At 39.6% G+C, this 22,709-nt stretch overlaps 1 protein-coding gene across 1 annotated transcript in view; it reads right to left on the bottom strand.

Moving 5' to 3' along the window:
* Nucleotides 1–18,237, bottom strand: part of LOC149801412 (uncharacterized) — a 51,568-nt gene extending 33,331 nt beyond the window's left edge. Inside the window, exon 1 of the mRNA XM_089955510.1 lies at nucleotides 17,641–18,237. Coding sequence (XP_089811636.1) covers nucleotides 17,641–17,886 — 246 coding nt within the window. The 5' untranslated portion in view covers nucleotides 17,887–18,237. The remainder of the gene's footprint in view (nucleotides 1–17,640) is intronic.
* Nucleotides 18,238–22,709: the final 4,472 nt, after the last annotated feature.

The raw sequence follows: 22,709 nt of genomic DNA on the forward strand, positions 1-22,709 counted from the left end.
TATATATATATATATATATATATATATATATATATGAGTAAGAGAAGTCTTTTTGAAAATGATTTTGTCTGATTTACTTTAATTCTCTGATGTGTTGATAACTTTTGTGTTCTGAATTTTGTTGCTGATTAAGCACTGTTCACACACTTCTTTCTGTTTTCTTTAAAAAATGACAAACACACACACACACACACACACCCAGAATTCGTTTTTAAATCTCAAAAGGTATGTTATTCAATTTTGATTTAATGCAAAATTATGTATTTATGGAACATGTTTTCTTTAGAAAATGAGTCGCTTATTTAAGATAATACAACTTCAAAAAAAAAAAATTAGGCTGTCGGCAAGCTGTGACATCGGTTACTAGAATGTTGGAATCTGCTAACGAAGCGGAAAATCTTACATTTTGAAACAGCCAGAGGTGTTATTTTGAAGGAAAATACCATCTGAAAGTGTTATCTTTTGTCACCGCCATTAGAGCGTTGACCTTTTGTTTTTCACAAACATTATCAGCTAAATGAACTCTGTGCGCAAGTTCTTAAGTCCATTTCCTGCCTTTAGGTAGGCGCATTTTGAATAAAGATTTTATGACACATTCATAATGAATCAGCAAACATTCTTCTATCACAGCTCCCGGGTTCTTCCTCCACCATTAATACTGGCCGCCATGCATAGCCTATCGTGTGCTGAAAAATGGCGTTAAACCCTACAACAAATCTATCACAGCTAGTTTTCACGTGCAGTCATTTTTCGTAGAAGAAGTTTGTCAGTAATAGAGTAGCACGTGTAAAAAACAAATTCTTTTTTTTTTCTCTTTTTTTTTTCCTTTCTTTTTTTTTTTTTTTTTTGTTTACAAAAAAAAAATCTATGGTGGATATTAACATGTGCCTTTAATCCTCACACGCAGTCGAACCAACACTCAAATAGGGTATACTATGTTAACAAACATGACCTCCTTGAAGAGAACAGGCCAGACTCAAACACTGACAGCTATCCAAAAGTGCCGCTTTAAAAAGCGGGTCAGGAAAACAAAAATTATTTTCTTTAGACTGACGCGGTCATTGTTATATATAATATCACTAAGGCCGAGAAATCAGCCAGCCCCACACCTGTAATGCCGATATTGACCGAAGACATTACAAGTTGCAATTATTTGCTGTCAATTTCTTCTGCACAGACAGTCTCGTCTGCACACATCTCTTTACGATTTATACATTTACTGGTATTTCTCGCGGCTGTTGAGCTATAGTCGACTGTAGGGTTCTTTTGGCGATATGGACATATTTCCAGATTAAATCCCAAGTTAGACGATCTGTCGTGTGGCCACTTTGAATTTCTGGATAGATATTGCTATTACCAAATGCCCGCTAGTGTTTAAACTGTAGACAGAAAGAACTGCATGGAACATAATTGCACATTTTAATATACAGTTAGCATCATACCCACATATGGTTCATCAGTATCAACACAGATTTGGGCCTTCGATTTATCGGACTAAGCATTAGTATGCCGGAAATGTGACCTAAAATTTGCGTAAACGGAAATTTTGATATTTCACATTATTAATAAAATGATAACAGTCACTCGAAAATTGTCTACAGACTTTTTTTAAAAAACAGAAATGAGTTCATTTTGGTATGCAGTCCCAAAAATAACATGCGCAATATAAAGTTACATAGGTAAATGAATGAATTTCCTAAAGTATGATTACAGTGTCACTTTGGTAAGTTTTATCAAGGGTCTTGATTGGTACAGACGCATTTATATTATTCATTACGTGTATTAGTCCTACAATGTACGACATTGCACATGCTGCTTTTGTTTTAGTACTCTGTCTTACTATCCAAATAACGGCCTTGTATAGCCTGTTCCGATTTCGGTTGACATCGGAATGAGTAGTCAAAGTTTCAGGAATATCTCACATACTTGGCTGCCTATATCGACACTCTTCCACTAATTGATGTGTAATTGATATACTTACCGTGCTGTCTTTATCCTGGCGGAATGAAAATATGGCACTAGCAAATGGACGCATTTTCATGTTCCGTTGCCATACATTTGAATTTCTTGCAATGCGACGGTAGTCGATGTATGCCGAAGTATGTTTAAGTAGGTTCATGAGGGGGATATCTTTCTTGAACAAAATGAAACGTTGCTTACAGTTCCAATAGGCATAATATATTTTTATTCGTTTCGTTAAAGAAATATATTTCAACTTAACCCGATTTCGGCATTTCCGGCTTTCATCGCTTTCCAGCCAGCTGAAATGTAGGCCAACAAAACTTGAAAACAGGTACATTACTTTTGTGATAATTTGAATTTATTAGAGAAAAGACACCGGGGTAAGTAACGTCTGGCAAAAATATTTTAACTTTATTTTGTAGAAAAGCGCCGGTATTGGTTGAAAGTTGTGTGTGATATTCTTGAAAATTTGACTTTCGTTTCACTGTTAGTCGACATCAAAACACGCTACACAGCGCCGTTAGTAAGGCCTTAAATCACATCCCCCCAAACAAAAATATCGAGTGATTATCTCTTACGTTGTAGGACAATACGTGTATCAGTTATTGCTTTGGGGTTTAACGCAATTTCTCAGCGCTATACATGGCGGACAGCTGAGCTGGTGGATGAAGAACCAGGGAAAGGCCCGGTGAAAGTACCAACACCCACGGGAAGCTACTGACAAATCTTCTCACATACCCACACTGGCCGAGTCCGAGACCCGAATCCAAGTGGATAGGTGAGATGGCAGTGATCGGTAAATGCGAGCATTTAGACCACTCGCGACCCTATTTGCACAAGGTAAAGTATGCTTGGACTTTTCAACTTACCTCAGTGCGTGCCTAGAACTGCTAGTCAATTCTATATACATAGGCTTTATACATAGGCTTCCGATATCCAACGACGTAACAACTCAATATGCAAGAATTACGTTAATTACGTACATAATTCTAAATACCCATCAAGGAAACACAAAAGCAGACGGAATGTATAATCAATGTAGGTGAGCACTTAGTGTACCCATTACTATTAGAATAGAAAGCACCGAGAAAAAAGATCACGTTTCTAGTTATTATTACACCCTCATTTTAAACTAATAGGATTTGGATGTTTGTTGTTGAATTTTTAACGTAGCATAACAATTTGAATGATAGTGCTACGATGTCTGCAGTGTGGCAGTTTATAGTGATGTCTAGCACTGGGGCATCATGCCGCAGACATGTAGCATCATGTCCCAGCCAGTTACATTATCCTGACACTAAACCGACCAGTTCATCACTAACTTCTTCATGCTGAACGCAAAGCGAGACAGCTGCAAGTACCACTTTTATAAGTCCTTGGTATGACTTGGCCGGGGTTAGAACCCACGACCTCCCGCATCTAAGGCAGACACTTTAACCACTTAGCCCACCGGAGCGGTAAATGTTGCAGAGACCTGATGGATCCTCTTGAATGTCGTAAGAGGTTAACGTTGAATAAAGAACCAATGTGACTCAGTGGTTAGCGTGTCTGATTCGTGACCAAAATGGTGCAGGTTTGAAACCTACCATCGAACGTAGGTCGGCTACTGTGGTTTGTCCTTGAACAATGTATACCTACTTGTGTTACTGTGCCGCAAAACACCAAACCAATCATTGCAAACTGCTTTACCACTCATTTTGTTTTTATTAAAGTGGTAGAATGGTACACGATTTTGTTGTTTTCTCTTAAGAAAACTGTACTGGTGTATTTGTTGTTTGTTGCAAAACTGTGGACTTAAGTCGAGATGAAAAGTTTTCATGTTACCACCTTGTTAAAGCTGTATTTTTCCTCAATATGACAAATTTTAAACTACTATAAGAAGTTTGTTCTTTCTAGCTCATGCCGATATAAAAGCTATTTGTCTCCCCCCTCCGTCCGAAATTCATCCAGTTCGTCAAGCACAGCATTTTAGTTTTCTGGAATTACCCTGTACTACAGACTAAAACGCATCGGTTACAATAAATGGTGTGGACGTTTCGTAAACCAGAATCTTTCTCCACTGATACGTTTTGGCGAAACGTGTTCAAAACACTGCCAAAATAAATCGTGCAACATTCACTGTAATGCATCATCAACAGACTGAGATAAGTAATGCATCATCAGCGTACTGAGATAAGTAATGCATCAACAGCAGACTGAGATCAGTAATCTCTCATCAACATACGGAGATAAGTGATGCATCATCAGCAGACTGAGATAGGTAATGCATCATCAGCAGACTGAGATAAGCAATGCATCATCAGCAGACTGAGAAGCGCGATGCATCATCAGCGTACTGAAATAAGTAATGCATCATCAGCAGACTGAGAAACGCGATGCATCATCAGCGTACTGAGATAAGGAATGCATCATCAGCAGACTGAGATCAGTAATCTCTCATCAGCATACTGAAAATGTGAGGCACCATCAGCAGATGAGATCAGTAATCTCTCTTCAGCATACTGAGATCAGTGATGCTTTATCAGTATACTGAGAACTAATACAGGTTGTATTACCAATGTTTATTCTCCCAATAGCTTGGTTTATCATAAGAGCTAAATCTTGTGCACACAGGATAAAACTATTACCGTCCTGTCTACACCTTTAGTTGATACCAAACTAATTAGAGATTTCACCATTAACACTATGACAGATACCGATATTTCCATTAAAACAAGGTTATATTCAATGTATTGCTGTTGTTTTTAAAATAATCGTAACTTTATCAATAAATGGTCATGCAACTAAATACAATGCTTTTGTAAAATCAATTAAAAGAAATAATATAGGAATATTGTGCTTTTCTTGTAAATCATTAAATTATGTAAGTTTCTTATCTTCTCTCCAATCTATCGACCTTTTAGAAACTGTTTGAGCCTTACGTATAACTATGACAAGCAGTTTTGATTCTCCTTACAATAAGTACAGAAGCAATTTAGAACTGAAATGGATCTCCGAAATGAAATATACTGAACTGAAATGGATCTCCGAAATGAAATATACTTTTAAGGTTTATCACCTTTTGGTATACATATAAGAACTCCTTGTTTCACAAAGTTTGTACTCAAAGTTAACAGACCCTCACTTGAAACTTTCTTTTCCAAAAAAGAAACCAAAAAATAAAATAAAAACAATAGCTACTATCTATCACATCCTGTTTTTATATTATTTTCTTAAACATGTGCAGCCTGCCTCAGCATAGGACCATTTAAGCAACGTTTTATATGAATCATTAGATCTAGGAAAGTTTGAATAACTAGGCGGCGTTTAAAGATCGTTAGGAACGAGTATATCGTTTATGTATAAATTTATATAAAACATCTGTAAAACTTCTTTCTGTTAAAGAACCATTACCTTAAACACTAGGCAGTATCATTTTACTTTTATAATTTACTTTCTCTAAATATATGAAGTATTTGGTCGATTTTTTCAATCCATTTAGCTCTAGCCCTATTCATCAATCTGTCCATCTTTATTTTCCAGATATCTTCGAACTATTTCAAATTTTCATACTTCAATCATAACGTTTCTCTCTTCCAAATTGCGTATACCTGCAATTATTTCATTTTCCTGTCGACCTTGGATTTTTAACTTACAATATGTATTTTTGAATTGTTGATCCTCTAATTTCTAATTGGAGTACTTAAAAAACAAGTTAATCATCTAGTACACATTCAAAATCAGATTAAGGTATAGCCTCATTTTTCAGTATATGAACAGCAATTTTAACTTTTACGATTTTTACTCTTCTAACATATTCATGGTCTTTAAATAATGAACTGCTCAACTTCTATAACGTTTTTTTTAAAATTTCCTTTTGGCCAACTATATTCTCTATCCATGAGGGTGATCAGTCATATATCCGGGTTCACCACCGTATTTTCAGTCATTGTAAATAAATGTTCTGAAAAAAGACCAGTCTAGCTTGTTTCACAGGATTTCATTTTCAACAGGTTACAGTATACCTATCGATTCTTACATTAAGTCACATTCTATACAGCATCTATATTATATTCTATTCAAGAAAGTACACGGAATATATTTTATTGTTAAGAAAATTAAATGATCTCCTAATTTCCTGATACTCCACAAACCCCGACAATTTTGTGTAGCAAAATTTATTTACTCAGACGTGTGTGTGTGTGTGTGTGTGTGTGTGTGTGTGTGTGTGATTTGGATTTTAAACGTAGCTTTAACAATTTTCCAGCCTTATTGCTACGATGTCTGCAGTGTGACAGTTAATAGTGATGTCCAGCACTGGGGCATCATCATCCATCATGTCGCAGACATGTAGTCTCATGTCCCACCCAGTCATATTATCCTGACACCAGGCCGACCAGACCAAACACTAACCTCTTAGTGCTGAACGCCAAACGAGGCAGCTGTTACTATCATTTTTATGAGTCATTGGTATGATTCATCTGGGGTTCGAACCCGTGACCTCCCGTATATGAGTCGGACGCTCTTAACACTTGTGCCTCCGGAGCGGTATATTGACTAAGACATAAACGTGTATGTACTCTGGTTATTCTTTCTGTACATAAAGAAAGTTATATATTGCTGATTTGGTAAATAAACCATGCATACAGATAGCCTTTAACAACATGCTCTATATTTTACAATATCAAGAATACGTTTGTTAAAACTTGCTGGTGATCTGGTTTACAGTCCATGACTGGCGCGTGTCGTAACAGAATAGAATATTAACAACATAAAAATAAAGTAGAACGCTTTTGAAATTAAACCGTACAGAAGAGAAATCACAAACACAAAAGAACAAAAGAGTCAATCGAAGGGACTGGCTCTTTACTGGGCGAAAAGAATTTCCAGGAATTCAAAATAAGACCATTTCTTTCTCTGAACTGAGGAATGGTGAAACTATCTTTGATATTCTTCAGCAAAAACAAGACTTTTTCAAAAATGGTCGCCGTCTTGAACATATTGGATGCTAGATTGGCAACATTTTCATTTAGGACCAGCACAAGTCTTCTGGGGGAAGCCCCATGTTTATATGAATTTCCGTTATCAAGAAGTAGTCCTAACAAGGTTTTCAAGATGGCTGGAATGGGTGACATATTGGATATCAGACTGTCGCCATTTTCATCTAGAACAATTAGATCTCAGAAGAAGCCTTGTTGTGAGAGCACATTTTGGATATGAGCAGCAATCAAGGAAGTCAGACTGGCACCATTTTCATTTATAACCAACTAGACATCAAAGGATGTCTTTCACTGAAGATCCTCGTGCTGATATAACACTTCATCAAGCAAGATGGCCGTTGAAGGAAGTGACCATATTGGATGTCTGAGCTGTGCTATTTTTAGTTAGACCAATTAGATATCATAAGCAGTTGTTTAGTATATTAAAAACGTGCTAATACGGCATTTCATTAAGGAGTATCTATAACATGATTTTCAGGAAGGCCGCAAAAGCGGCCATGTTGAAAATATTACTTTTTGTTCAAGAGGAGTATCGATAAGAAGATTTTTAAAATGGTCGCTGTGACGGCCATATTGGAATGAGATCGGCGCCATTTTTCATTTGGACCATCTAGACATCAAAGGAAGTCCACTCAGGAGGAGCAGCTATTACAAAGATTTTCTAGATAGCAGCTATGTAGTCATATCACATTTCAAACAGCGCAATTTTCATTAAGGATGACTATACATCATGGGGAATACAGAGAGGTGAGAAACTTTATCGTCACGCATAGTTCTTACAAGGGAGAGGATCCAACTTCGACAGATTCTTCAGTATGGCGCATCTGAGGTGGAATAAATCAACATGTCGTGGAAGTATCGGCAGGTGGGAACCCTAAGGAACGTAAATGAGTCGCTATTATATCCGTTACTCTGGTGAAGACCCGGTTTCCAGGGGTTATCATCGCCGGGGGCGGATGAGGGAGATAAGCACCCACTTACCTTGAAAATCTCCCAATGGCATACGTCTGATATAGCCTCTGACAACCAAATCTTCGCTGCCTTGCGACTATACCCTCTCATGGGGAAGGCTAAGGAAGTAAACCCCAACAGAAAATCCAGAGACGGAGTCCCTAAGGCGACTTGGCATTGATATCAGCGTCATCTGGTGCCATGACTTATCGGCTTGTCCTTTCCCTTGGATATATCAGCTGCGTGAAGAGGGGGGATCAGCTGCATGGGCAACAGTTGATTCTCCATATCACCCTGCCCAGGCTTGCGCCCTGGAGAGGACACTCCAGCTTCGCTCCACAGCGTCGACACAGCACGGATAATCAGCAGTTTACCGGTTATAAGTCACCGCTCGATTGGCGTAGAGCCAGACGCCAGTGATTGCTTCTGACGGTGGGAGAGACCAACATGTTTCACTGGACAGCTACCGCCCTCCTCAAACTGGGCAGCCCCCAGCCAATAAGGTGCCGTCCCGCCACAGTTCGCCAGCCTTGCTGGGTGCGTAAGGCTTAAGGTACGCGAGTACCTGACAAGCGGACTGCAACTACTGCACCAAGAAATAAAAGAAAATCAACAAGGAAACCTTCAATCCTCAAGCTAGGTACATGGAATATCCGGACCATGCCGACTGCGCTTTCAGATGATCTCCAGACAATCAGTGATGTTCGAAAGAATTCAGTCATCAACGACGAACTTGCAAGGCTCCAGGTCGACATCGCCTCACTACAGGAGACACGACTACCAGATTCCGGGTCCCTCAGGGAAAAGAACTACACATTCTTCTGGCAAGGAAAAAGCGCCGACGAAGCCAGAGAGTTTGGTTTGGATTCGCTGTCAGGAACACTCGCTGGGGATGATAGAACCCTGCCAACAAGGAAATGGAAGACTGTTATCCCTCCGCCTCCACACCACAAACCGGCCTGTCCACCTTATCAGCGTTTACGTTCCCACACTAAGATCATCTACAGATACCAAGGATGAGTTTTACGATGAGTTAAACTCGCTCATCGACAAAATTCCCAAGGAAGAGAACTTGATTTTGCTCGGCGACTTCAATGCTAGGGTAGATGCCGACCATGACTCTTGGCCCTCCTGTCTTGGCAAGTTTGGCGTTGGGAAGATGAATGAGAATGGGCAGCGCCTTCTGGAGATGTGCTCGTACCACGACCTCAGTATCACCAATTCATTCTTTCAGACAAAGCCTCAGCACAAAGTGTCTTGGAGGCATCCCCGGTCTAAACACTGGCACCAGCTAGACTTGATCATTACAAGACGGTCAGCCTTGAAGGGTGTGCTTCTTACCCGTACCTTCCACAGTGCTGACTGCGACACCGACCACTCGCTGGTGTGCTGCAAAATGAAGCTTCAGCCGAAGAAGATCCACCGCTCTAGGCAAGAGGGTAAACCAGGCATTGATGTGAACAAAACATTATATCCAGACAAGGCTGAGGAATTCACCTATGCTCTTTCCAAGACGTTTGATTCAGAACCCCCCGACGGCAGTGCCAAAGAAAGATGGAATCACATCAGAGAGACTGTGTACAGCACAGCCACACGGATCTTTGGTAAGAAGCAATCAAAGAACAATGATTGGTTTGAGGCTAACTCTGCCACACTCATGCCAGCCATAGAAGAGCGTTGCAGTGCTCACCTGCAATACAAGCGATCCCCCTGCCAGAAGACACTACAGGCATACAGGTCTACCAGAAGCAAAGTGCAAAGATTAGCACGGCAGTGTGCCAATGAATACTGGCTTCAGCTCTGTCAGAGAATCCATTCAGCAGCAGATACTGGAAACATCAGAGGCATGTACGATGGCATAAATAAAGCAATGGATCTCACGAAGAAACTGACAGCACCACTGAAGTCTGCCACAGGCGATACCATCCACAACAAGGGCAAGCAGATGGAGCGTTGGGTGGAAAACTACTCCGAACTGTACTCCAAAGAGAACCACGTGACCTATGACGCCCTCAACACCATTGAAAACCTCACTCTCATGGCAGAACTGGACGAGAAACCTACTGTAGACGAACTAAAGAAGGCCTTAGAGAAACTGTCCCTAGGTAAACCCCAGGGAAGGATGGCATCACAGCAGAACTCATCAAGTGCGGATATAGCGTGCTGCGCACACACCTGCACGACCTCCTCTGCCAGTGCTGGGACGAGGGTGCACTGCCTGGGGACATGAGAGACGCTAACATCATAACCCTGTACAAGAACAAGGGCGACAGAAGCGACTGCAACAACTACAGGGGCATATCACTTCTCAGCATCGTGGGTAAAGTTTTCGCACGCGTCATCCTAAACAGACTGCAGACACTTGCTGACAGAGTTTACCCAGAGTCGCAGTGCGGGTTCCGTGCAGAGAGTTCCACAATCAACATGATCTTCTCTGTCAGGCAACTGCAGGAAAAATGCAGCGAACAACACAGACCCCTCTTCCTGGCCTTTATAGACCTCACCAAGGCATTCGATCTGGTCAGCAGAGACGGACTCTTCACAATACTGGCGAAAACTGGTTGCCCTCCAAAGCTGCTAAGCATGATCCAGTCCTTCCACGATGACATGAAAGGCACAGTGCAGTACGATGGCTCAACATCCGACCCCTTTGACATCTGCAGTGGAATTAATCAGGGCTGCGTCCTTGCCCCCACGCTCATCGGCATCTTCTTCGCAGTCCTGCTCAAGCACGCATTTGGGACGTCCACAGAAGGAATTTACCTGCACACGCGATCAGACGGCAGACTGTTCAACCTGGCACGACTGAAGGCAAAGAGCAAAGTGCCTGAAGTAACCATCAGGGACATGCTCTTCGTAGATGATGCTGCTCTAGCCACCCACACAGAAGCTGAGCTTCAACGCCTGATGGCCCGCTTTGCTAAAGCATGCGATGAGTTTGGGTTAACCATAAGCCTAAAAAAGACAAACGTGATGGTTCAGGACGCCGACCCCCAAGCATCATCATCAACAACTACGAACTTGAGGTGGTGAGTCAGTTCATGTACCTCGGCTTTACCATCACCAACAACCTCTCGCTCGATGCTGAGCTCAACAAGCTGATCGGAAAGGCATCAACAACTCTCTCCAGGTTGTCGTAGAGAGTGTGGAACAACAGCATGCTGACTCTGAACACTAAGATCACCGTGTACCGTGCCTGCGTGCTAAGCACTCTCATGTACGCCAGTGAAACCTGGACTCTGTACGCCTCACAAGAGAAAAGACTGAGCACCTTTCACATGCGATGCCTCCGACGAATACTCGGGATCACCTGGAGCGATCGACTAACAAGCAACGAGGTGCTCGAGCGTGCCAAGATTCCCAGCATGATCACATTCATCCGCCAACGTCGCATCAGATGGCTGGGCCATGTACGTCGGATGGATGACGGACAGATCCCCAAAGACATTCTTTATTTGGAACTCGCCTCTGGCAAAAAGTCGATCGGACGGCCACATCTCCGCTTAAAGGATGTCTGCAAGCACGACATGAAAGCCCTTGATATCGATGTCAACACCTGGGAAGAGCTCGCTCTAGACAGATCAAGCTGGCGACATGTTCTGATCACTGGTCTGAAAGCCGGAAAGGACAAGCTACGCTTGCTAGCTGATGAAAGACGATCGCAGTGGAAGAAGAAGCAGTCCAACCAACACCAGACGCAACCTTCAAATGCAGCAAGTGCAGCAGGGACTGCCACTCCCGCATTGGACTACATAGCCACAGTAGACGCTGCACAACCACCAACCGGGATATCTCTCATGGGCGCAGTTCCATCGTCTCTCGAGACTAACGGATGCCAACAAGGTGAAGACCCTGATGGAAAGAAAGAGCCCAACATTTAAATCAACTCCTATTTCAGAAGAAAAAAAAACCCGAATATTTGCTGTAGGCTGGGAAGATGGAGGCGTGGAGATAAGTATCAGGTAGATCCACAGAATCGCCCAATAGTTCGGGCTCACGGCATTCTTGACTGAGGCAGCCGACTCCATCTTGAATCTCTTCGAAGGAAGGAACACCTTCACCGGGGAAAGATCTGTGACAAGTTGAAACTTTTCTCCTCTCTTTGAAACTATGAAAGTCCAGGAAATCAATCACTGACTTTGAAAATTTGGGAAATCAATCCCTGACTTTGTATGTTCTTGACGACTCTACTGCTCCTTTCTTGGATTTTTAGTAATGTCAATATGATCTACATTAACTAACCATCAAATTACATCCTTCAACCAATATGTGCCTTAAATTATACACAGAAATATACGACTCTTCATCTCAAAAGAACCGTGTCACTACAATAGGGTATTGTTTGGATGATGCATCATACAATGAGTAACTTGCCCATTATCTGTGTTAGTAAAATCTCGTCCGAAAATCAAATTATTATTCAAGTCACGGAATAATTTCCTTCCTTGCTTTCTATCGACCTAAACGATTCTAATGTACATACAGATTTTAAATCGTTTCGTACCAGGAAAGAGTGTAATAGTATATTACTTGTGTTCGATGATTTTAATAACGGATTCGACTTAAAATCCCCCATAAAAGTAACTGTTCCATAATTAGAACATATACAATAAATGCAATTAAATTTTCAGTATCAACTTATCCCTCGCTTGAGTAATGAAAACAACGCATTATATGCAAGTCTAGACTTGAGGCATTTACCTAAAATGCGCTCGTCGTCAACATCAAGCGGCATATACATAGGGTGTAATGGAATGCAAACATCACCATATCTCGCAAGATCTGTCGTAGCCATATTGTGTAACATGTGCTTCAAACGTTGTGTGAATACTATCAATGCAGCTGATCTTTGAAAGAGCAATGCTCCCAGATACCAAAGATATTCCTACTTTGGTAACATTTCATTCCGGTAGAATGCATTAGATAAACATGCAGCATTCAGGCATACAATGTTAAAACCCATGTTTATATCTGCGGTTTTGGCACGCACACGCACACACACACACACACACACACACACACATATATATTGCAAGCACATTATTGCTCAAGCGATGTGTGCTTGACACCAGCAGAAAAAAACTAACATCGAATAATGGGCTCTCCCTGTCCTAAAAATAACGGCTTGTATAGTATTACAGTGTATGCACAGACACAATATTTAAACGAGAACCTCGGTGGCCAGTTTGTAGAGCGTCAGTCTGATTCAAATCAGATTTACAGTCCTATGCAGAGATGTGATGGACACCAGTCCCCTTAATATGAATTTGCAATGCTTTATTTGAAAAGATATACACATTAAAAGTAAGATATCGTCAGTTCTGTGGTATCGTGGTATTCCGAAGTTCAGGCATCTATTCTATAGAGCGTCACTTATATACTCTACGACTATTAGTTACTAGTTCAGAGCAGGCCCGGCCCAAGGGCAAGGCGAAAGAGGCAACCGCCTATGTCCCGCGCTTTCAGGAAATCAACTCCGAAATGCAATTGGTTTTGCTTGGGGCCCCACGCTCATCGCTTGCTGCCTTGGGCCCCCCATGATGCCTAAATTAATGTTTATTTTCATTCAGAGGCATTTGGACGGTAAAATTTCATACGTGATTTAAACTGTTAATTGTACCAGTACATATGATAGCTTTAAACAATTTGCACAGAAGCAGAGATATGCCGAATAAATATCAGATTTCATGGGAAGTGGAACATTCGAATATGAGCTTTATTTTTTGGGTAAAAAAATCATAATTACCAAAAACATTATCACTACATAAAGAATTATAAAAGCATGTTAATACAGGGAAAATTTTAAATTCGTTACATATCAGTAATTCCCATATTTGAAGGGTTAGGCCAAGATGTAGCGATTGAAACCGATGTTTCAAAGTATTTGCTGAAGGTCCCATTCACTTCGAAGTAGACAGGAAGTGTAAGCCTCCATGTTGGCTCGAGGTAGACAAGAAGGGAAGTAACAGACACGTCTTGTAAAATTGGTCATTAAAATATCAGTAATGTAAACTGTACACGCAGAACGGTTTGCAATATTAACTTTACGGACGTGTATGTTATGAGTAACTAAATGCGTGCACGATAAAAACCAAACAGCAACGAATCATCGAGGGGTCAGATTGCGAACCGCTAGAGTTAGTTACTTTGTGTTAACTGGGAATGGGGGTGGGGTGCGATTATTACTTTATCACTTTTTACTAATATAAACAAGATAAAATTGATGCACAGCATCAAATTCGCCTGCAAGAAAATTATTGCAATGACAAAATAGAGGCTACATTTACATTCAGTTGGACGAGATTATTTCTTTAAAACAGATGAAATCGTGCAATTAAATTTGTAACCATATATCACTAAAACTATTTTTCGACAATGACAAGTAACAAATGTTTTTTATATGAAAGTTAGAGCAATGTTTTACGTTTGACAGTTTTTATTAAAATAATTGATATTTCCAAATCGCCCATACACAACTTTCAAAGTTATGACAATGCTTATATTATAGTATCAGGAATACAGCTCCGGTGGCCTAGTGGTTAGAGCGTCCGCCTCTGATGCGGGAGGTCGTGGGTTCGACCCCCGGCCGAGTCATACCAAATACTTATATAAATGGTACTAACAGCTGCCTCGCTTGGCGCTCAGTATTAAGAGGTTAGTGTTAGGAGTGGTCGGCCTGGTGTAATGGATAATGTGACTGGGTGGGACATCATGGTTTATGTATGTGGCATGATGCCCCAGTGCTAGGCTAAAAATCCAAATCACACACACACAGTAATAGCATGCGCAAAATGATGAAAACATTGTAGTCGAATTATAGTCCCAAGCGCTGCAATCAGAAGGGTTCTTAGCTTCAAGAGCTTAATATAATGCAGGGTTTTGATATGCATGGTATTAAGTAAAATCGTATGATTTGCAGTTTTTATTTTTCATACTACTAGCTACAAACATTAAAATGAATCGAAACAGCACTGATTTGGGATACACATAATAGCACTGTTGTGGGATACACAATACCACTGTTGTGGAATACATATAATATCACTGTTGTGGGATACACATATTAGCACTGTTGTGGGATACACATAATATCATTGTTATGGGATACACATAATAGCACTATTGTGGGATACACATAGTAGCACTGTTGTGGGATACACATAATAGCACTGTTGTGGGCTACACGTAATATCACTGATTTGGGATACACATAATAGCACTGCTGTAGGATACACGTAATATCACTGATATGGGATACATATAATATCACTGTTTTGGGATACACGTAATAGCACTGTTGTGGGATACACAATATCACTGTTGTGGGATACACATAATATCACTGTTGTGGGATAGACATAATAGCACAGTTTTGGGATACATATAATATCACAGTTTTGGGACACATATGTACTAGGCTTACAACTGCACACATGTAAATTAACTTCAGACGAAATTTCAATGAAAATGTTGACGTGTACTCCACCAAATATATAAAAAATTGTCTCCAATATAGCGAAACTTATTTGAAATGTATTTAAAATCCTATTTGTAACTCTTGCAGGAATCTACCCGAGAAGCAACGCAATGTCAAGGCCAATGAAGGTGAAGACGCAACAGTTGAAACTCTGAAGTATACACCAACCCAACGAGGTGGGAAATATAACAAGGTTTGTCGTTTGCGCTCTTACTTCATCAAAATTTGATTTTATTTTGTCTTTCTAATTCTCAAAAATACTTGCGTGTCTAAATTACGGATAATATCCAAGAATGTTTAATTACAGATTTGGAATTTTCGCCAGTAGCAGAGCATTTGTGCTTCACAAGCACAACAGTATTCATTTTTCACCGTTTTCAGTAGTTCTTGGAGGATGTAAGGAGGATATAGCAATGTGCAATCATGACGTTAGAAATGCAATTATGACGTTAGAGATCCAATCATGACGTTAGAAATATAGAATCATCACGTTAGAAATGTGATCATGAGGTTAGAAATGCAATCATGACGTTAGAAATGTGCAATCATAACGTTAAACGACAGTGTTGTAGCAACATTGCAGTCAATTCACCAAATCATGTTGCCACAGCGTGATATAACAACGCTGCCATATATACCAAATAATACTGGTGCAATGTTATTGCAATACAGAATTGTTAGCTGAGGTGTTTTGTGATGTTGTAAAATATCTATTTTAAACAGTAAAAATCTGAAAGTAAGCATTGGCTCAACCCAAATTATGTTTGAATAGATTTATTATGTTCTTCCTTATCATAAAAATATTTTTCTTTCACTAATATCCAGTCTCAGCCTGGCCACATATTAAACCTTAGCTTTGTGTAAAAGCCCCATAAAACAACATTACATATGTTCATTGAGAAAAGAAACATACTCTCTCCGCCCTTAAAGAAAAAAAAAAGAGTCACTTGAAGGGAATAAGGTTCGACTTTTCGAAAAGAATTTTCGGGAATTCAATCCAAGACCTTTTAATATTTTCAACTGCTGAGTGTTGAAACCATATCTGATGTTCGTGAACGATAAGATTTTCAAAATAGACACTTTGGCAGCCATAGCTGGTATAAGATCTGCACGATTTTCATTTATGTCAAACTATACACCATTTGAAAACGTTTGGTGAAAATCAAATAATGATATTAGCATCCATTCAAAATAGTTAGTGAATTTTTTCTTCAAAATATACTGTTGCAGCAAAATCTGAGGTGAGATTGGCACCATTTTCATTCACGTTATTATAACTGTTCTGGTAAAAAAAAAAAGACCCATTTTGATGTGACGTTTCATTTTAGAGAAGCACCATGCTGCCATGGTGACCATACTGAATGTCAGATCTGCACAATTTTATTGAAGATGAACCATAAAATGTCTTCTGGTAAAAACCCAATGATTTCCATTCAGGACTAGCGATAAAAATATTTTCAGAATGGCTGCTATGCTAGCCATCTTGGAAATCAGAATGGCGGTATTTACACGTAAGACCAAGGAGACATAGCAAGAAATGTTTTGTGAAAACACCATACTGATATGAACATGTAGTGAGAAGGGGTAGCGACAACAAGATTTTATAAAGATGGCCGCTTTGGTTACCATAATGAATGTCTGGGCCGAATTGTTTCCAATTATTACTAAATAGAGATCGTAAGAAGTCTTCTGGTAAAAACCTCATATCGATATGCCTTCTGCTCCGGAGCAGTTGCGACAACAAGAATTTCAAAAGATCTGTCGTAGTGTCAGTTCGACACCATTTTAATTTGGTATCAACTAGACGTGTGTGTGTGTGTGTGTGTGTGTGTGTGTGTGTGTGAAAATAGCTACAAGATGGCTGTTGTGGCGGCCATATTGAAAACATGAGCCACACCATTTTCAGTTAGGATCAACTACACCTTATGATATATTTGTTGCAAAGATTCATGACAATCCTCCAAGTAGTTTAGGAATAGTAACGATAACAATTGTATGATAACGTGTGGTCGTAGAACGGATGTCACACAGACGACAAAGAAAGAGCCATCATATAAGCTCCAGTAGAGCACTCCCATTCCTCGCCATATCGTTTGTTGGTAACCCGTGGCAACTCTCTCTCTCTCTCTCTCTCTCTCGTACACACACACATTTTCTCTCACTCTCTCATTGACACACTCACACGCTCACAAACACACATTCACAAACTCTCTCTCTCTCTCTCACACACACACACACACACACACACACACACACACGAAGATGCCTTACCTCACATTCAAGGCGTCCAATTTGCTGCATCTTTTCATTAAGTAAACTCGAGAGCCTGTTTCGCTCCTGAAGTAGATTCCTTGCGATATTATTGACGTAATTTTCCCTAAATTCAGTCTCTCCTTGTTTTGAGGACCACGCATTTTCCAACCTAGAATTAGTTACAAAAAATCTCAACGACACAATAATAACCAACGATGCTAGGAAACCTACAGCTACACAACTTTTTAACGTCACCGACGGCATGTCTGCCTTTTTTTTCCCTTTGTTACGTAGTTCTGATGCCACGGGTTTAACTGGCTGATAAATGATGAGTTTTAAAAGGCCCGTATATGCTACAGCTATCACGTTCAAGTGTGTACTCTACAGCCGATAACGATAGCCTACGCAGTTGTTATGTATGAATTTTGCCTTACTAGATGGCGATAATGGTCTCCAGTATACGTGTTGCCTTACAAGAGGCCTGATATGCTGGACATGTTTGCAGACAGAACAGGAGTAAGTCAGACAGATAAAGTGTGACCTTGCAGCACATCTTATAACAACAGTACAATGTCCACTCTAAGCAGTGGATTTAGACGTTTGTAGGATACGCCTTATGTGGAATGGGGAGACAAAAAGGTCTACATCACGTGACCGCAGAAGGCAATATTTAGTATAATCACATGGGCTCGTATCTTTGCATACAATTGACTTGTCATACATGTACTATATAGTAACTAACAAATTTATTGCGCTAGAAAGGAAATAAGTGTCCTCCCTTGTAGTTATAATATAGTACATGTATGACAGGTCACTTGGAAGCAACGATACGAGCCCCTGTGAGTATAATAAGGTACACTCAACGATACGAGACCCTGTGAGTATAATAAGGTACACACAACGATACGAGCCCATGTGAGTATAATAAGGTACACTCAACGATACAAGCCCCTATGAGTATAATAAGGTACACACAACGATACGAGCCCATGTGAGTATAATAAGGTACACTCAACGATACAAGCCCCTATGAGTATAATAAGGTACACACAACGATACGAGACCCTGTGAGTATAATAAGGTACACACAACGATACGAGCCCCTGTGAGTATAATAAGGTACACATGCTACAAATCGTTTTCACTTATAAAACAACCACTGAATGGGTGCCACTTGTACGCACGCAGAGGTATGTATGTGTGTGTGTGTGTGTGTGTGTGTGTTTGTGTGTGTGGAAACATTTGATAAATGATAAAAGAACCGCGACGAAGAAAAAATGGCAACTTTATTCCATAGTCTGTTGCCGAAATTTGACAATTCCAGTGGAAATAAAAAAATTACACACACACACGCACGCACGCACGTACATATACATTTTGCATAGGGTTCAGTTGTAATGTAAGACAGAAAATATACAATGCCGTGTAATATATATATATATATATATATATATATATATATATATATATATATATATATATATATATATATATATATATATATATATATATATATATATATATATATGTCCATTCCTTAAAATATAACACCTTTTATCAGCCCGATGTGACTCACCCTGAGATAATGATTTGGCGTTCTTACCTAATGCACTTTTATATCCGGCAAAGAACACAAACAACATGTACACCTAAATGGTCTCTAATGAAATCAAACGTAGCGATTGGTTGGTTATGCCTGACAAAAAAAAATTTTAAAAAATTAAAAAAAATAAAAATATTATAAATACAATTTAGAACTAAATACTTGATCATGATATCAGACATAGGGATGAGTTCCATGCGGCACCAAAAACCATGTTCAACTAAATAGCATATTATGACGTCAGACGTAAACAGTGGTAAGAGAAATCGGAACATATATTTGATAACAACAATTTAAAGGTGGCACTGACTTTCAACCGACTTGGAAAAACGGTTTCCATCGCTAGATAATAAATGCTACTTACGTTTGATTTGTTTTCCAGCTAGAATTGTTCTTTTATCCCTTCACAAGTTGGTAATAGTTTAGAATTTTACACCCCTCCACCAGTTGGTAAAAATTACAAATTTTACAAGAACTCAAGCCACTTACTACTGGTGGTAAATTTTCAAAAACATTATTTCTTTTTGTTGTTGTTGTTGTTATTGTTGCTGTTGATATTGATGCTATTATTATTGTTATTGAAACTCTTGTTGAATTTTTGAAAGAAAAAATGTTTTATAAACTTTATTCTGACATAATGGTTGTTTGTCTGTGTAGTCTTACATTGTGTCTGTGCCCAAGGTCGTTAACCACTAAACCGTCTTGCCACGCGTTTTTCACAGCTGTAGATAATGCCCGGTAACACTACCATAAAAAAAAACAATGACCTCGCACGAACGCGAAAAATAATCAACCTGTCCACCATTGATCACCGTCTGTACTTGCTTATAGGGAAAGTGCAACTGCAAACTGCAAAACTCCAGATCTGCCGCCGCATAATGCAGATATAGGTCTGTGCAGTTTGTTAGGAGCAATTAGTAGAAGAAACAACATAGCCAATGATCTGCAGACGCACGTTTTTGTACTGCTGATTAGGATCTTTGTTATTTGCAGTTTTACGCAACTTATAAGCGAGTGCAGACGATATTGCGACAAAAGGGGTCAGTGGTTCAGCATCTGATTTGGTACTTTTTACGCTGGTAAACAAATGTAAAATGAGAAACGTTCTGGTACAAATATTATCGTATTTATACAGAATAAACTCGTAAAAATTTAACTCAACCGTTGACTCAATAGTCATGAAAAAATATAAAATGCCCTTGTCATGGGAATACTTATTTCAGATGTGTCGTAGACTCTGTCACTGAGATCCTTATGCATATACTGTCTCAGATGTGTTGTATACTATTAATGAGATCGTTATGCCTTTATTATCTCAAATATGTAGCAAACTATTAATGAGATCGTTAGCTATATAATATTGTAATAAAAATAATGTTAAAATTCGGGCTCCTCAATAAATAGTGGTTTAAACCCACATGGCCACTGCCTGTAAGAAACAAGTTATATTGACGGCCTTCAATGTTAAGGATGCAGTATTGGAAAATAATATGAATACATACATATTTATTTTCTCCAAAATCGTAGAATAATTTATGAAAGTAAAGAACATGACTGTAAATGTCCACTTGCCAGGTTAATGGTATTTCAATAAAGCCATTTTAAACACTGTAAGTAGTGCACATTTCAATTCGAATTTCAAACTGAACCATTTTATATTAAAAAATCAGTTGGGTGAATAAGCCAGTGAAGGCTCGAGGCAGTGCAGTTTGACTGTCTATAATTAGACCACCGTTGATTGGGTCTTGAGCCATTGCAAGCTATGACCACTGGAAATCGTCCCCTTTCAAAGTTACATTTCCTGTACAATTTATTTTCAGAACAAACGCTGTCACTGACCTTCTCAATGGACTAGCGGTGTTGTTTTGAGTTTAGCGTCATTTTCAGCGCACGATAAGCTAGCTATACATTGCGGCCAGTATGGCTGATGGAGGAAGAACCCGGTAAAAACCTGGTAAAATCCAACTACCCACGGGAAGCAAATGGCAAGTTAATGGCTCGAAACCACGTGAGCAATGATGGGGTAAAGGCGAGCGCTTTAGATGAATGGGCCACCCGGGGTCCCTAAGGATTGGTGTACAGCAGTAATTATACCGTTGCATAAAAAGGGCCAAAGATAGTCCATATAATTATTGAGGGACTAGTCTGCTACCTGAATTATGTAAAGTGTTCTCATCAGTTTTGATTAAGAGGATTACGAAATGATCTAAACAAAAATATTTATGTGGTAACATACAAGCGGGGTTTAGAAAAGAATACAGTACTATAGATATCACATTTGTTTCACAAACATTTACACGGAGATATCTTGTTTAATGCAATGGCAGATTCAATTGTACAGTGATTGATTTGAGCATTTTTGGATTATATTATTGTGTACATCAAAATACGGCTAGCACATCGCCACACTACAAGTCGCATTCACATTAGCTTATTCGATATCACAGGCATGTCAACGAAGTCAATAGTGGAACTTATATGGAATACCACTAGAATTCAGTAGGAACTTTATACATTAGACTTGTGATAAATCGTTTACGACTATTTGGGATTGAATGCGCAGTACTCGAGTTCTTTTCAATTTTTCACATTGTATTTAAAGGAAATAAATTATTTGTTGAATTTTACAAAACTTGTTTGTTTTTGTTCTTTTCTGTTGCTTAGTTTTAGACCATAACGTCTATATTAAGGCTTGTGTTAGGACCAGAAAATGGCAGATTTATCTCTTCGACTTTCCTTTAGGTGCGCGTCAAGGATGCATTCTTCTTCCTGACGTTTATCTTTGTTTTTCTGTGACCTTCAAAATACATTGTCTAATGATAGCTATGATGTAGGTATCAATGGCATAGTAAAACTGTTATTAGTAATATGTCATTCATTTTGGACATGTAATATGTAGTGGTAATATGGGACAGAAATGTCACTCGGGGGGACAAGGTGAATGTAACATGATAATGGACTTTCGGGGGCCAAGGGAATTTAACATAGGAATGACACTTCGAGGACAAGGGGAATTTAACATGGGAAGGGCACTTGCGGGACAAGGGAAAATTAGCATGGGGATATTTAAGGGACAAATATGGTACTTGGGGGACATGGGAAATCTTCGGGTTAATATACGGGGACACAAAAGGGACAAAAGGGTTGATGGGGGCAAAGGGGAATGGGGAAGGGTTTTCAGTTGAAAACATACACACGCACGCGCGCGCACACACACACACACACACACACACACGCGCGCCAAAACGCATATGGCAAGAGTGAAAAAGGGTCTTTTCGAGGCATGTGAGGGGCCCTGAAAGGGCCGTTGGTTGTTTCCTTCTAATTTTTCTACTTGAGATCCAGTTCTTCCACCATCTCCTCTGTTTCTCTAGGAACCTAACTTTCTTCTTTCCATCCTCACGCATCCATTCTGGATGCCCGATCTTCCCAAACTTTTTCTGGACTTTGAGCCGGGACTCATTCATTCTTTGGAAATCTTGTT

Source organism: Sinohyriopsis cumingii, chromosome 4, assembly GCF_028554795.1.
Source record: "Sinohyriopsis cumingii isolate HCF-2022 chromosome 4, ASM2855479v2, whole genome shotgun sequence".
Taxonomy (NCBI): domain Eukaryota; kingdom Metazoa; phylum Mollusca; class Bivalvia; order Unionida; family Unionidae; genus Sinohyriopsis; species Sinohyriopsis cumingii.